Source organism: Hyposmocoma kahamanoa, unplaced genomic scaffold (genome assembly GCF_003589595.1).
Source record: "Hyposmocoma kahamanoa isolate Upper Pololo Valley unplaced genomic scaffold, ASM358959v1 65, whole genome shotgun sequence".
NCBI lineage: Eukaryota > Metazoa > Arthropoda > Insecta > Lepidoptera > Cosmopterigidae > Hyposmocoma > Hyposmocoma kahamanoa.
In genome coordinates, this window is record NW_020653853.1 from 15,724,589 (window position 1) to 15,739,506 (window position 14,918).

The 14,918-nt window shown below is 36.5% G+C and overlaps 3 protein-coding genes across 3 annotated transcripts in view; 2 read left to right on the top strand and 1 right to left on the bottom strand.

Moving 5' to 3' along the window:
• LOC113231540 overlaps positions 1-2,173 on the top strand; it is a 41,052-nt gene extending 38,879 nt beyond the window's left edge. Inside the window, exon 25 of the mRNA XM_026465862.1 lies at positions 1,813-2,173. Coding sequence (XP_026321647.1) covers positions 1,813-1,859 — 47 coding nt within the window. The 3' untranslated portion in view covers positions 1,860-2,173. The remainder of the gene's footprint in view (positions 1-1,812) is intronic.
• Positions 2,174-2,714: 541 nt separating this feature from the next.
• Positions 2,715-7,852, bottom strand: LOC113231192 (UPF0047 protein YjbQ). The gene is made up of 4 exons (XM_026465381.1): positions 7,524-7,852; positions 7,170-7,306; positions 5,979-6,107; positions 2,715-5,769 (listed from the first exon to the last, which is right to left on the bottom strand). The coding sequence occupies exons 1-4, from the start codon at positions 7,678-7,680 to the stop codon at positions 5,695-5,697; spliced, it is 498 nt and encodes a 165-aa protein (XP_026321166.1). The 5' UTR covers positions 7,681-7,852; the 3' UTR covers positions 2,715-5,694.
• An 807-nt stretch (positions 7,853-8,659) lies between these two features.
• LOC113231541 (transmembrane inner ear expressed protein) overlaps positions 8,660-14,918 on the top strand; it is a 7,658-nt gene continuing 1,399 nt past the window's right edge. Inside the window, exons 1-3 of the mRNA XM_026465863.1 lie at positions 8,660-8,768; positions 9,007-9,159; positions 9,592-9,675. Coding sequence (XP_026321648.1) covers positions 8,660-8,768; positions 9,007-9,159; positions 9,592-9,675 — 346 coding nt within the window. The remainder of the gene's footprint in view (positions 8,769-9,006; positions 9,160-9,591; positions 9,676-14,918) is intronic.

Here is a 14,918-nt window from a genome sequence, read left to right on the forward strand (position 1 = left end):
ATGTAATTTTTCAGGACGAAGATAAAAATGTGGTGTAAAATGTAGTAAACGCAATAACATTTGTAGTAAGCATTTTAATTAGTTAAATTATATCTCTTTCGGATACTTTAATAATATATTTGAGCAAGAAGTTTATAAATTTATCTTCAAACTTCTTCTTCTTCGTAAAAACGAACTATGTGAAAACGTGTATGCGAGGAAAGCACTCTAAGGCGACGATATGTAAAATAATTAATGGTTCTTTGACGTCTTTAAAACAAAGAAGCGGTGAAAGTTATTAAAATACCACCTAAATCTGGGTGCAATGCGATTTCAACTAAATACTGTGGTTCTCGAGATTAAAAACTGAGTGCACCTAGAGGAAAGCTAATCCAGGACGGTAAATAACGGCATAACGTTAAAATAAAGTTTTTTGCAAGTAAATCCAAATGCGTGATCAATTTTAAACATTACCATGGTGCCGTCAAAATATACCCTTCAAGCGTAAGAACTAGTACAGGTACGTCGCGTTCCCTAGGTCAGACTTTGGCTCCATTATTCAGTTTTCAAAGGCATTGCGTTCAAATAGCTCACTCAATAAAATAATTCTAAAAGTAAAATAAAATATAATACTTGGGAAACTGACAAAATAAATTTTAAAAAATGTAGGAAATACTTAATTAAATTTATTTCTTAGTATTATATGTTTATAAAATAAAATTGAATGTAATACAACAGATGACATATACGTTATTTTTTTAATGCTATTTTGTGTGTTTCCCAAAACATACTCTTAGAATGTCGTCACTTTTATTATTGAGGATGCTATACTGTTAGATGCGGTGATGATGTGTGTGCTGATCAAGTTTTGGTGCCGGTAGAAAAAATACATGTGTTATACTAGTATTTTCCATATCCGAATACCGGTGGCAGTGGAAAGCCGATATATTTATCTAAATGTACCGGTACTCAATAGCGGTTTCCGTAACGTTGCCAGTTTGCAATGTTTGGCTGCGGCTGTAAATCATGTTTATTACTTAAATGCATTTAAATAACTGCATATTAAACGCAAAGAAGAAAGATAATTCATTCCTATTTAATAGTTAATTAGTACCGTAATAATTAATAATTAAGGCCTGTGAAACCAGTTCTTGAAGATACAGGTGTAATTTATACTGGTTGTTTCCCAAGTAGCGGGTACCATAGTAAGTTTAATGGTACTGATTTCTGAAATTACTGGTGTAATACATTCCCGGACACATAATTCGAGCCACCTCGCATTAGTAGTAATGGCCCAAGCTTAAACAATGTTCGATAGATCAAGAACAATCCTACGCAATTTTGAAACTAGTATATTAAAAACCTTTTCCAAAAGTTCTTGTTGTAAATTTTAACTTGCAAAACTGGGGAAACCTTTTTCTTCGATGATAACGCTATTTTTGTATTCTAGCCCTTTAAGGCAAAAACGCCAGGTGGCTCGCATTATGTGTCCGGGAGTATATATACCGGTAGCATCTTAGTACCGGTATTGTTGCAAGTTTTGTTGAACTGGTATCTACAAATACCGATTTCCAAGCTCTGGTTCTAACAAATGACTCAACTAAAACGAAATAGTCCGATTGGGTTAGCCTCAATTTATATTGCAGCGGTCGTGAAGTTCATTTATGGTCATAAAGTTCATTATGCAATGTACAATGTGTTACAAAAATTCGCTTCCATTCCGTTCCGCCACAATATAAATTGAGGCCTTAGTTGCACTCTTTATTCAAACCATAGCTATTGGGCGACTGTTTACATTTAAAATACTGAACATTTACACCTATACTTTTTCAGATGCCGGTCCCGGTCCACATAATATCACCAGTGCAGATAAAAATTAAAGTACTACTAATACCAAATAACATAGATTTAACAATTAATGATTAAGATTTTACCATGTAGACATTAACAATAAGGCGACTGAATTAGGAAGTACCTATAGAGATACTTAAATGAAATGAAACTCTTAGGGCATAACTTTTGCAAATATTTAATCTCTTTCATAATTGTGGATCTATATATTTATATTGTACAAGTTATATGATACAATTAAATTTTATCGTGACAGATATCCCATGTCACTTACAAGTGAGCGCGTAAAACCAACAATATAACAACTGTCGAGGATCCTAAGGAAAATGTGAATTTAATGAACTGTACAATCATATATTTGATACAATAATAATTATTGATCTTAAACAATAATATACACACAAATTATTTGTCTCCCTTCTTGTTTATTTTATTTATCCTGGTTACAACCTCGTTTTCTATGTGCAATTAAATATAAATATTAATTAACAAATTATTAAGTACTGACCTTTATAAATACAAACATTTTTTTAAAAATTCGTGCCATTATAGTGAACTTGTTACGCTTACGAAATATAATATTCGAAATTGTGAATACACTCAATATACAATTACGAAGGAGAACAAATAAATACAGCGTTTTATTGGGTTACGCGTCTTTGATACAACTGTACTTTTTCTGGGACAGTCTTATGATTGTACACAATGCCAGTACATTATGAATGTGAACGGTATCGCTTTGTGAAGCAAAGGAATGTTATTCTGGAATGTACTTAAAGGTAAAACTAGTCACATTCGTTGTTAATGAACAGCCTAAAACAGGACGTTAAAAGCTAATACAACGCAACGGTGAAATCAAATGTCAACAATGTCCCAATAAACACTTAACAAACAAAAGGAATGAGAAAGATCGCGAGCCAGTCGCCTTTAACTTATTAACGTACGAGAATTTATAGATGCCTTGTTCCTATCAACAGTGTAGGGCGAAAATCAAATTTAAAACATGTCACTTAATTGTATTAAAACCATCAAATTTTATCAATATTCCAAGAGGCAAATATTCATGGCAGTGGTATTACCTAACACCCATACACGAATAGCACTTGAACATTTTTATTTTTACATACGAATCACTGTATGTACATGAATAAATTGTACATGTACACTTTATTAATGCAAAAAATATTTACAAATCCTTAATTTATTGTTTTAAAAAGCACTTTAGCCCATCTCTTGAATCCGCGCCCCCAAAAGTCTATCCAAAATATAAAAACGTAAGAAATTGTTAAAGAATAAGCGACAATAACATATTTATGTATATTACCAACGGTTGAATAGTGCTGAAAACCATGCACAAAGATTTTATTAAAGATACAGATAGTATAGAGGTGCTTAACAACAATATTCCCAAAAATGGACCAATTATATGCAAGGAAACTTTGAGTTTCCTGTGCACATACACGCACTCAAGTCCATTACTGCAGGTAACAATATTTGACAAGCACCACAACTAAATTATTTACCCAAAGCAGGAAGCTTCATACCGCTTTTAGATCATTAAAAAAATTTCTTAACTCTATGTGATAGAACCGAAAATCGAATGTTAAATGTGAATCTATCAAAAGCCCGAGTATGAAAGTACAACAAGCTCCCTAAGTGACGTAAGTCTACGGTTGTCCATGAAACAAAATGTTCATGCAACAATGTGGTACCAAAAAAACGTGCGTGCGATGCTGACCGTGGTCTCTTTCGATTGTGCGTATGTATCAAGTCCTGTCCCCTACATTCTTCCGCTTACCCACCGTCAACATCGCTATGGTATACCTTAATTCCAAACTGTACCCTACTATTTATAATTTATTAACTCCTAACTAAGTTTCAAGTGTAAATTGTGCCACACAAGCAATCTTAATGGGACATTGAAAGCCGAACGCAACAAAACCTCTCCACAGCATGCCGCGAACCATGGCCAGCGGCTTCTACTGAACTCCGCGAATGCTATGCTCACAATGGGAAAATATACAGTAAATTCCTGTAAAAACCAAGGTCCTCAACCCTGTATAAATTAATTTTCACTACGACTCATATAAAATGATACCCGCTACTACTTACTCCGCCTGATAACTATAGTAACGGCTATATTTGAATTCAAAATTGGAGTCCCCTATCGCATATTTCATTAGTCGTTAGTTCATTACATTTATTTAAGTAATATAGATGTGGCCGGATATGAAGGTGATGTTAGTTACCCTATACCGATCACAAGTACCAGATACATTACTTCGACTGTTACACTAATCTTGAACTTATGTGATGGAACTTACATAGGAAGACATACAACTATATATATACGCCTTTAATAGACATCGCAAAATTAAAATGGATTATACTACTATATGTGGTACATTTTGTAATGAAGAAAATTACTGAGACGTAGTAAATTGTGAAATGAGGATAATAGCTGGACTGGTACTTGTCTAAGTAAAGTTTGTCACGAAACTGACTCCGGTTATCGAACAAGTGCTACTTACACTCAATGTTCTCATACGATTATATCTTTCAGAATAAGTGTATGCATAACTGCCCCCCTGTTCAGTTCAATTTTACCTCTTAAAGATTCCAGAGGTAGTCCCTAATACGAATTATTTAACAAAAGTTTCACACACAACACCCCTGAACGCTTGTGAAGAAATACGCCATACGTAACAAACACACAAATTGAACAACCTGATAAATAACTTCCAACCGACCGACGCCTTCACATAGACGAGCATGCAAAATAAGTACATGACCACCCCATAAATCCGAGGCACTTACATGATCTTAAGAATAATGATATACAACTACAAACTAGTGGTACCAAATGTTAGCTCATTGTCTTCCCGAGAAGGACCCGTTGATACAACGGGTATGACACATTTAAAGCTATGGACATGTCTCACATACTAATTGTTAATCAAGTCTAGCCTAACATGGAGAGAGAAGGGAGCTATTACCGTAGACGTACAAAGTACTTAAATATTTTAACCTACTTTCAGCTCTTATTTCTTATATGAACTGACCGTTAACCAGTGCGATTACATACAAAATTAGTGTAGTAAAATGAGTGTCTGACTTCGTAAAATGACTAATGTGCTGCCATGTTAAAAATATAGGTGTTTCCAGGTGAACTCCGAAAAAATTTAAACAAGTGCTGTAGTGAAAATAGTCAATCCATACAAATCATTGTTTCTTATCTGGTATTTCCCTTATGATTAATAATGGTAAAAGTGCCACATCAACCCCTTCAATGACCGAACCTACGAAGCGGAATGCCACAACGTCCACGCGTGATCTATGTACATATCGACAAGTTGCAATAACAAAACAACAATTTATTTTTTTTATGTATACTTTAAAACTGATGCACATTTTTATGTACAAATTCAACGGGTTCAGTTTTATACTGACTGAACGTAACATCAATAGGGCTTCTATCTTCGCATGGCACTTCGCTACAGAAACGAAAGAGAATCTACATTTGGTGACAATTTTCAATTCCTATAATTGCTATATTACAAATAGGATCTCGGGCGAGGCCGTGCGTCGACCGATGTCACTCCCTAGAACCGGCCGATAGCGAACGGCACACGCATCGATACTATCGAAGCTTAAAATTTAAAACATACTGTCCAAACTGCCATGCAAAGCATTACAAAATATTAATCTTATGTACATATTGTCGCTCGAAGATAAGAATAAGAACTAACGCCTAGGTTAGGAGTAGGGATATAAAAGGTGCCGGGGAGGGTTTACCTCCGCGTGCTCTTGGAGGAGGGGCGCGAGTGGGAGTGCGTGTGGGGGGTCGCGCCCCCCCCCCCGCTCCTAACTGGAGCAAGACGCCGCTGACACCGGCGACAGTGGAGAGTCACGGGGGCAGCCTGACAGCGTCACCACCACCTGAGGATCACGCCGTAACCTCACTCACTCCTCAGCTCAACTCACTTCTAAAACCTACACATGACTCTAAAGTTTTCTTTTTCAATACTCTGAGTACTTTCAGAGCCATAAATTCAATTATATAATTTCCATTAACCTTCATTACTCCCTTAGATAGTGCTTTATTGAATATGATATCGATACTCATATAAAAATAAAAAAGAACATACCTTTCGGCTACCAGCATGATTCCTATGCTCACAGAGCCAGACACCCTGCCAAGTCCCCAGGTTTAATTTGCCATCTGTGATTGGGATTGTCAGTGATGAGCCCAAGAAACATGCTTTTACATGTGCAGGCTGCAAGAAACAATTTATTATGTTCAATTGAATATACATTAACATTTTGATGTTTTTATTAATAATAGAAATAAATACATAAGAATAACACTGTTTAAGTGAACAGTATTTGTTACTTGTATGTTGGTGATAAATTAGCATTATTCATAGATATTAAGCAATAATTTTTATCCACTGATAGAGCCCCTGCTCATAAGCTAAAAACATGAATTCATGTAATAATGACAACATCACATCTGTCTGTTGCTCCGATCCCAAAGTAAGTAATTAACACTCTTGTTATGGAAATCGGAAACAACAAATGTACCACAAAGACCAGAGACAATGCAGAAATGTTAGGTTTTCTACATTGACCCGGCCGGGAACCAAACCCAGGACCTCAGAGATGTCAACTCCATAAAAACCGGTGTGCAAGCCACTCAACCATGGAGGTCATAATTTCTCATATTTTGTTTAATATTCGACTTTGAGGATAACTTCGTAACCTTGGTTACTACTCAAAAATAAAAATTATGAATATATAAAAACAAATATGATAAATATAAAAATATGAAAATAAAAAAATGACTGTAACAGGCAACATAATATAATATATTATGTTGACAGAATAACTTTAAAGTGTAATTTGATTATCATTAAAATAAGGAAATTTATAAAATTATAATAGCTTGATTTACTGATTCCAGTGGAAAGGCAAACAATTTCCCATAAATACTAAAGTTACTAATCACCTTTTAATGTTATAATCAGCAGAATACTAAAAAAGATAAGTACACACTATTGTTGAATAATTAACTGATGATAACAGACCATTAAACATTTCTCATGAATATGATAATTGCAGAATTACACCTAAATTACAGCACTCTTTGTTAAAAAGCGAATTAAATAATATTAAATAATTGAATATCCAAACAAATGAATGTGTACATTAAAATTAACTTTCTTAAACATTCAAACTAGACACGAAATACTACTTAGTGTCATTCTGCAATTAGGTTGATAGTAAAAACAAAACACAAATTGACATTAAGGAATTAACATAACAATTAATAGTCTCACCATGTCGTCGGGGCCTTCGCACGAATGCCGGTACGGGAGACCCTCTGGCACTATTTTGTTGAGCATCATCTCCATGTCGTCTCTCACATCAGGATCCCAACTCTCGTTGAGCGCGAGACTCGCCGAAGTGTGCATTACTGGAAACAAAAATCCGTCGATCAGCTGGTAGTCTCAACATACTTTGTTTCTTACGTTTCACACCCTAAGCTAAATGCTACACATGATTCCCACCGTCTACGGCACATGTAATGTAGTATGAATTATCGTAATTAGAAAATCGCGCGAGAATAAATGTAGGGCAACTGTGACAGTGGGAGGGGGTGCAGCAAGGCGGCAAGTCCTGACGTTACTCACTCTGGATGTGGCAGAGCCCCACCGCGAACTGTGACAGCTCGGGCACCTGCTTCAGGATCTCCTCAGTGACCAGGTGCACGCCCCGGTGCTGCGGCCGCAAGTTCAACTTCCGTTGAAACCACGCGGATCCGATCTGAATCCCTCGGTTCGAGGCCATATTTAATTTTTAAAAACGCTACACAGTGACCGCAAGAATACAAACGATCTTACACAACATCACTTAGAACAACCTTTACACGAATTAATCCACAATTATCATAAAAGATTCATCTTCGATCTTTAAATTGTAATATTATATCGGAGGTTATAGAACAGATTCGACACCCTATTTTCTGCGGGAAAGTGAAACAGTCGTCAAACGAAAGAGAAAACCGATGCCGATGTTGTCAATGGCAAAAAAAAAAAAAAACAATCGACTGTGGGCGTTTCATTCATAAAATTAATTTAGCAGAAAGCAAAAAATATACATATAGGTTGATAAATGGAAAACGTTATTAAAGAAATTATTTAACAAAAATCTTTGCTGAAAAAGCTCAGATCTAATTTTTAGCAACATTTTTTTAAACACAATTCATGTATGTACGTACGTATGTACTAACCTTGTTGCTCTTTCGTAATTAATGTGTGAAGATTATGATTTATCTCGTGATTAATTTAAACATCTTATGAGATCAAAAACAAAACAAATTATTAAATTAGTATTTTTTCAACATTTGCTTTATCTGTGAACCGTATTTTTTTTAGGGCAGTAACATTAATTGCGGCAGGAAATAAAGGGCGCGAAATTAGAATTTTTGATTAAAAATTCTTCAAGGGCCCGGTGACTCAATTTCAAACTAAGGCCTTACGATGATTACATTCTAAAATCAAACTTTTAAATACGAAAGTATGTGATTTATTATTTTTTTATATTTACCAAGACAGCACTCGAAGAGCTAACTGACATGAAATTAATGGGAGTGCCATTGTTACATAGCGTAATACTAGGTGTGGCTGAACTGAGACCACTCCTAAGGATTGGGACAAAAATTTGTTTTTATTCGTATTCCATTGTTTTACTGGAGTGTTAGTTCGTTGATTAGCCTGAATTACTACTAAAGTGTAAAGCGGAAAAATTAAAAAGATAAACAATCGCTATGGATACATTTCTGTCTGAAGAGCCAGAGTGGCTTGAAAGAAATGTATTCGGAGAAATGAGGTTCTGGCAAGTCATGTTCCTTTGCTTTGCTGGTGTTACTGCACTCAGTAAGTTAATTTAAATTTATGAAGCTTGGTCATTCACAGTCTTACGCGTTCCGTTAATATAGACCTAAAAGTTTACAAATTGTTTAGTTTAGAATTTACGATCGGTTTTACGTGTTAATGAGAGCGAAAGGCTGTTTCTGTATCTTTATATTTTGCTGTATTTTATAAAAATGCCCGTAAATCTATTACAACAAATGTCAGGAAATAATGCAATAATAAGCAAATCAATTGTTTTAAGTCGTGATGGCATGCTGCTGTTTCCGTTTCCGGATTCCACGCACGAAACAGCAGATCGAGGCGGATTACCAGAGACGGAAGATCACCACAAAGTTTCGTCAACGGCTGGAGAGCATAGAGGACACAAAGATGGACGCCATGTCGCTCAATGATGGTGACTTGACCATCCTATCCTCTCGCAGAAGACTTTTTAAAGCTCTTTTATTATTTTTACCGATTTTAGTTTCGTTACGATGAAGCATTATAATCTTGTCCCGAAAGGGAACTTTTGCATTTCCTCCCACAAACACTGTTAATGGGGTCCATGATGCGAATTTTCTCCCAGAAATTCCTTTCTATTTCACAACACAGAATTACGTACCCAGGAAGAGGGAGGGTGACGTAGTTCATATTTAGTTTGTATACCTGTGACACTTTATTTACACCCAGATAAGTAGATTATATGCAAATAAAGAATATGAAACAGAACATGATTAAATGAAAAATGCTTACTTGCTATCTAAAGACAACTTTGTATAGTAGTTATTTCCGTAGACGATACAATATTATATTTTAACGTGTGAACTGGTTGTGTGGACGCTGCAAGCCCTGGAACTGTTGTACGAGAAGAAAAGAGCGATGGACAACCAACAATCGTCTCAGCAGAGCTCCATCGTGTCGCCGCAACAGAGTAAGATTACCATTTGATATAAAGCACCTTATAGGTAAAAGGAAACATCATAACAAAACATTATGCATGGATCACGAAATACAAAAACGGGCAGAGCGTAACGCGTATTAGGCGACTTTAACCTCGGTTGGTCCAAATGTACTGGATAGGAGAATAGGCATACCCACTAGTGTGATGGCATTAGGAAGTCACCATATTGTTACCACGGAACCTGCTCAAGTCAGTCAGAAAGAGTTTTATATCCGTGTAATAAGCACTAAAAGAGCGTGCCCGTTGAAACGACGGCGCGACCCCAGCAGAAGCGAAATGGTATTTTTTAAAGTTGGTGACTCTTAATTGGAAAAGGTCAGCCACGTAAGCTTACACAAACATTAATTGCCAAATTGGCAATTAATGCTTGTTAGTCGAGATGTCCTTCGACAGTTTTGACGTAATAATGACAATTGACTTGATTCCGCACTGTTATAATTAGCAGTACCATAAGATTGTATCCACAGAAACGTATAAAATTATTAAGCGGTAAATCCGATACTGGCGAATTAATAAAACGGCGCCGCCAATTAATAACAAGAATAAGTACTGTCGCATCTTACATTCTTGATATAACTGAATAAGACATTAGATCTTACTTAGCTTTCAAAAGCGAAGTTTCTTCGCTTATTGAAGGTATGTCGGCTTTAAATTAAGTAAACTACCTTAGAGGATGGGAAAAATTGGTTTCCATAGTCTGGAATACGACCCTAAGGGTTGCAAGTCAGGATTGCACTGGAAATACGACCCTAATGGCAAGGACTTGTGTATGATTTTCAGTGCTCACTGCAATACTCAAGTCTTGACTTGCTCAATGAGTAGAGTTCTGGAATACGACCATAAGAGTCATATTGTAGAATTCTACACAATATAGAGTTAAATAATGAATATGACCATAGTGTGGACGGTTTACTTGCGTATGAATTTCCTATTTGGCTCCTTTGATGTGCGTCAAGAAACCGAAGCGCGTGGTAACGCGAGTTTGGTGTTTACTGTATTTGTCGAATATTTATTTATTATTAATTTTTTGTCAATATGTATCATTTCCACAAATACAAATATCCATGTGAAGTGCCATCATAAGATCTGGCAGTATGACTTAGACGTAGGACATAACTAACTATTAAACTATACAAAAAAAATTACTACTAAAGCTATCCTATGTACATACATGTATGGTTCCACAGCAGGGCACAGGCCTCCTCTCACAATGGGAGTGCTTGGGCTGTAGTTCCCACGCGAGCCTATGCGCATTGAGAACTTTACACACATCACATTAAATTGCTTTGAAGGTGTGTGCAGGTTTCTCACGATGATGTTTTCCTTCACCGAAAAACTCATGCATGCCCGCATTCGAATTCACAATCTTCTGATTGAGAGCCGGTAGGTCAAACAATTAAGGTACCACATATGCATACGTATATGCTACTACTACATTACGAAAATATTGGATACGGTAAAAGGGTTCGCGAATGAACGTGGCTCTTAAATCGTCCAGCAGTTTTCATGCATTCAATTACTGAATAATAGTTGTTCACTCATTAAGTATCGCTCCATACTAACTTCTAGGCCCAAAATAAAATATTCACAACAGTCACTATTGTTATATGTAATGAACATTTAGAGAAATAGTTTTGAACCGAGACATTGCTCTACTTTGCCGGGACGAGAAGAATTGAATGAATATCCTAATAACATAATACATAGTTATAGACAAACCTTGACAGATGTCGCCAGCGAAATCACTCGCAGCGACATGCAATGGAAGTCAAAATGAAGCATAAATTGTGTAAAGTATGATGTACATAAATACGATTGATATACATAGATACGATTCGATATTTGCTCTTGCTCTCGGGGCTCACGACCTATGTGGTTAAAACGTTAAAATACACACATCAAAAGTGTCTAGGGATCAAGTGAATATTTTTGAAATAAAAATTATTTAAGCAATATTTACCAAATCCAGTCTTCCAGGACGATTTCTTACTTTAATGCTTATGTTTTATTTAACCGCTTACCCCTATATTTAATTAAAATAAACTAAAATTGATGTTTTTGCAAATTGTGGGAAAAAACTCAAATTAACGGCGTCAATTAAATGACAAAAAAATGGCGAAAATGATGATTTTGCTCATTTTTATTGTAAAGATAAGAAAATTAATAATCTGTATTTCCACCATTAACACGAATCACACAATTACAGCGATTTGGCATGCTTAAGATGAGTTCATCAAAATCACTTTGAGGAATAGCCGCCCATGTGTTTTGAAACAAGTCAAAATATTGTTGTAGAGTATGTACGGTATGCACACTCGGCACAGCTCTTCTTTGAAGCATATCCCATGCGTGCTCAATTGGATTGAGGTCTGGCGATTGAGCAGGCCACGGCAGAACGTTGATACGAGCTTCGGCAAGAATGCGTGTTACGACTCTAGCCGTGTGTGGACGTGCGTTGTCATGCATTAGTTGAAATGAATCACCCAACTGGCCTCGCAAAGGGATGATAACATCTGAAACAATCCTCTCTGCGTAAACTTGAGCATTGAGGTTACCCCTGATCCAAATGAGATCGGTTCTTCCGCCGATCCAAATACCGGTCCATATCATTATTGTTCCCCCACCATATGGATGAACTTCCTGACAATATCTCAAACGTTCATGACGTCCAGATGTTCTCCAAACTCGAGTACGTCTTGTATCCGGTCTCATACCGAAGCGGGATTCATCCGAAAAGCACACATAGCGCCAGTCTTCTTCCTCCCAGTTTCTGTGTTCGCGAGCCCATCGTAAACGGGTCCTGCGATTGCAGGGCAAAAAAGTGCAATAGGTGGAACTCTGAGCGGCCTTCGGGATCGCAGACCCACTTCACGTAAACGATTTCTGATTGTTTGATCGCTTATTAGCAAGCCTGAGGAGCTGTGGAGCCTCGTAACCAACATCATGGCGGTCATGGTACGATTCCGTCGAGCAGTATTTTGGATATACCGGTCCTGTCTGCGAGTCGTGATGCGAGATCGTCCTCCATGTCGCTCGGCCATGCTGCCCGTCATGCGATAGCGCGTCCAGAGGCGACTTATGACGCTCTGTGTAGTGTTAAGAGTGAAAGCCACAGCACGTTGCCTGGAACCAGCTTCCAACATTCCGACGGCTCGCATCATCACTTCTCGGGTTAAATGATGTCGTCTCTCCATAATAATGTAAATTGTTTCGGTTCCGATGCAGATATTGTAATGATTTTGTCAAAACGCTATAACTCATTTTTATACAAAACCACATTGACAATCGATTTTCTTCTTATTATCGAATTTTAAACAATATTCCTTATTTAAATGTTAAAACTCACTAAAAAGTATCAATAGCGATACAAAAAAGTTAATATAATTAACCCTAATTGCAGCAATACTCTTAAACGTACTTGATCCCTAGACACTTTTGATGTGTGTATTTAGCGCGGTGGCAATTTGCAACGTTTTAGTTTCTCTTTTGACATTTAGCGAGATAGCAAATGTACGTAACGTGTCACATTGGCAACATTTCGTTTTTGGTTTAGCTTTCGTTGTTCTTTTGACATTTAGCGCGATTTACGCAATGTGTCACATTTGCAACATTTTATAATAGTTTTGGTTTTACCGTTGACAATTCGCTTCCAATTGCATCGCAATATAAATTGGGCCTAAATGTATGATACTATGATCGCGGTGGCCTGACGATTACGACTACTGTGGGCGCTAGACGATTTCGATGTTCGATTTCGATTCCCGGAAGGACCAATTTGGGAAATGAATTATTCTAAATAGGTTCTGGTTTGCGTGCTATAGGCAATGCCCCATTAGTTAATTTCATTGCTGTGGTGCTCATAGTACAGCGTCCTGATTTTGATTCAATTCGGCATTGATCCGATCGGGTAGCCCATTCGCTATATTATACGGCTCGACTCGGAAAAGACGCAGTTTCCAATCGGGAGAGGCAATCAAAATCAAGCTGCAGGTTGTCTGGCATATTACATTATTAATAATATTATAATTTATAATACAGGGTTATGGTTAAAATACTATTATTTTTAATAACAACCTCACAGGACTACATTACTAACATCATAAGCAATAACTTTTGACTTCAGATTTTATTTTCATATAAAAATAAATACGATTTAAACAGATCACTCTAAACGGTAATAACTCTGTGCAGGAATAACGGAGGTTGGAATCGTCGAAGAGGACGCTTCACATTTGAACTTATTCTACCAAACACAGTGTATAAAAAATATCAGATAGTACAACAAACACTTAAGTTTATTTTTGGTAAATTTATTGTGTTGCAAAAAGTCATGGAACAAAACTTATTAATAATGTTAGTAATATAGTCCTACGAGGTTATTAGTATTATATATATATAAAGCTACAAGTTCTTACTCACTGATAGAAATAGAACGCATACTTCCCGATATGGTGGAAAAAAAAAAATTTGTACCGTTGTACGCGGATAGGCTCCAAAGCAAAGAATCAAATATGAGAGGACCTGAATATAGAAAATATGAAAGAGTGATGAGAGGCCTGCAAGAAGTATAATATACGGAGGAAGTATTTCTGCATTTTTATGAGGTACACCCTGGTCAATTTCGCGAGAAGTAAAAAATTTTCGAAATTCAAATAAATAATACAAATAAAAACTTCAAAGCCCCTATCACGGAATCTATTAGAGATAGGTAGGAGGTGCTCGAAGGAATATCATAGAGGGTAACACTGGTCAACTGCCTGGGTTAAAAAAAATTCAAGATGGCGATTTAAAAATGGCGGCCGAAGAGAAACTTGTTTCGATCCGGCTGAAAATTGGCATGCAAGGGTCTTTAGGAGTCCTTAATCATAATTTGGGGTCAAAAGCTTATTTTCGCTATTTTTTAATATGGCTGCCATGTAAGTGTCTTTTTCATTAAAAATAGCTGCCGAAAGAGATTTGGTCTGAATCGGCTGAAAATTAGCATGTGATGGCTTCTAGCAGTGCTTGATAATAATTTGTGATCAAAATTGGTTTTTCGCCATTTTTGAATATGGCCGTCAAACAAGCGTTTATAAAAATTAGCTCTAATTCAACTGATAATCGGTATGTGGGGGTCTCTATAGGTTTTTGATTATAATTTGCGGTCAAAATTTAGTTTTTGCCTTTTTTTCAATATGGCTGCCATACAAACTTTTTTAGCGGCAGATAAAAAT

Excerpts from the sequence above, each read along its gene's own strand:
- LOC113231192 (XM_026465381.1), bottom strand. The coding sequence starts at position 7,680 with ATGGCCTCGAACCGAGGGATTCAGATCGGATCCGCGTGGTTTCAACGG. Across the intron at positions 7,307-7,523 it reads GGGGCTCTGCCACATCCAGA|TAATGCACACTTCGGCGAGT; the intron begins GTGAGTAACGTC and ends TTTTGTTTCCAG. Across the intron at positions 6,108-7,169 it reads GCGAAGGCCCCGACGACATG|CCTGCACATGTAAAAGCATG; the intron begins GTGAGACTATTA and ends TGTTTCTTGCAG.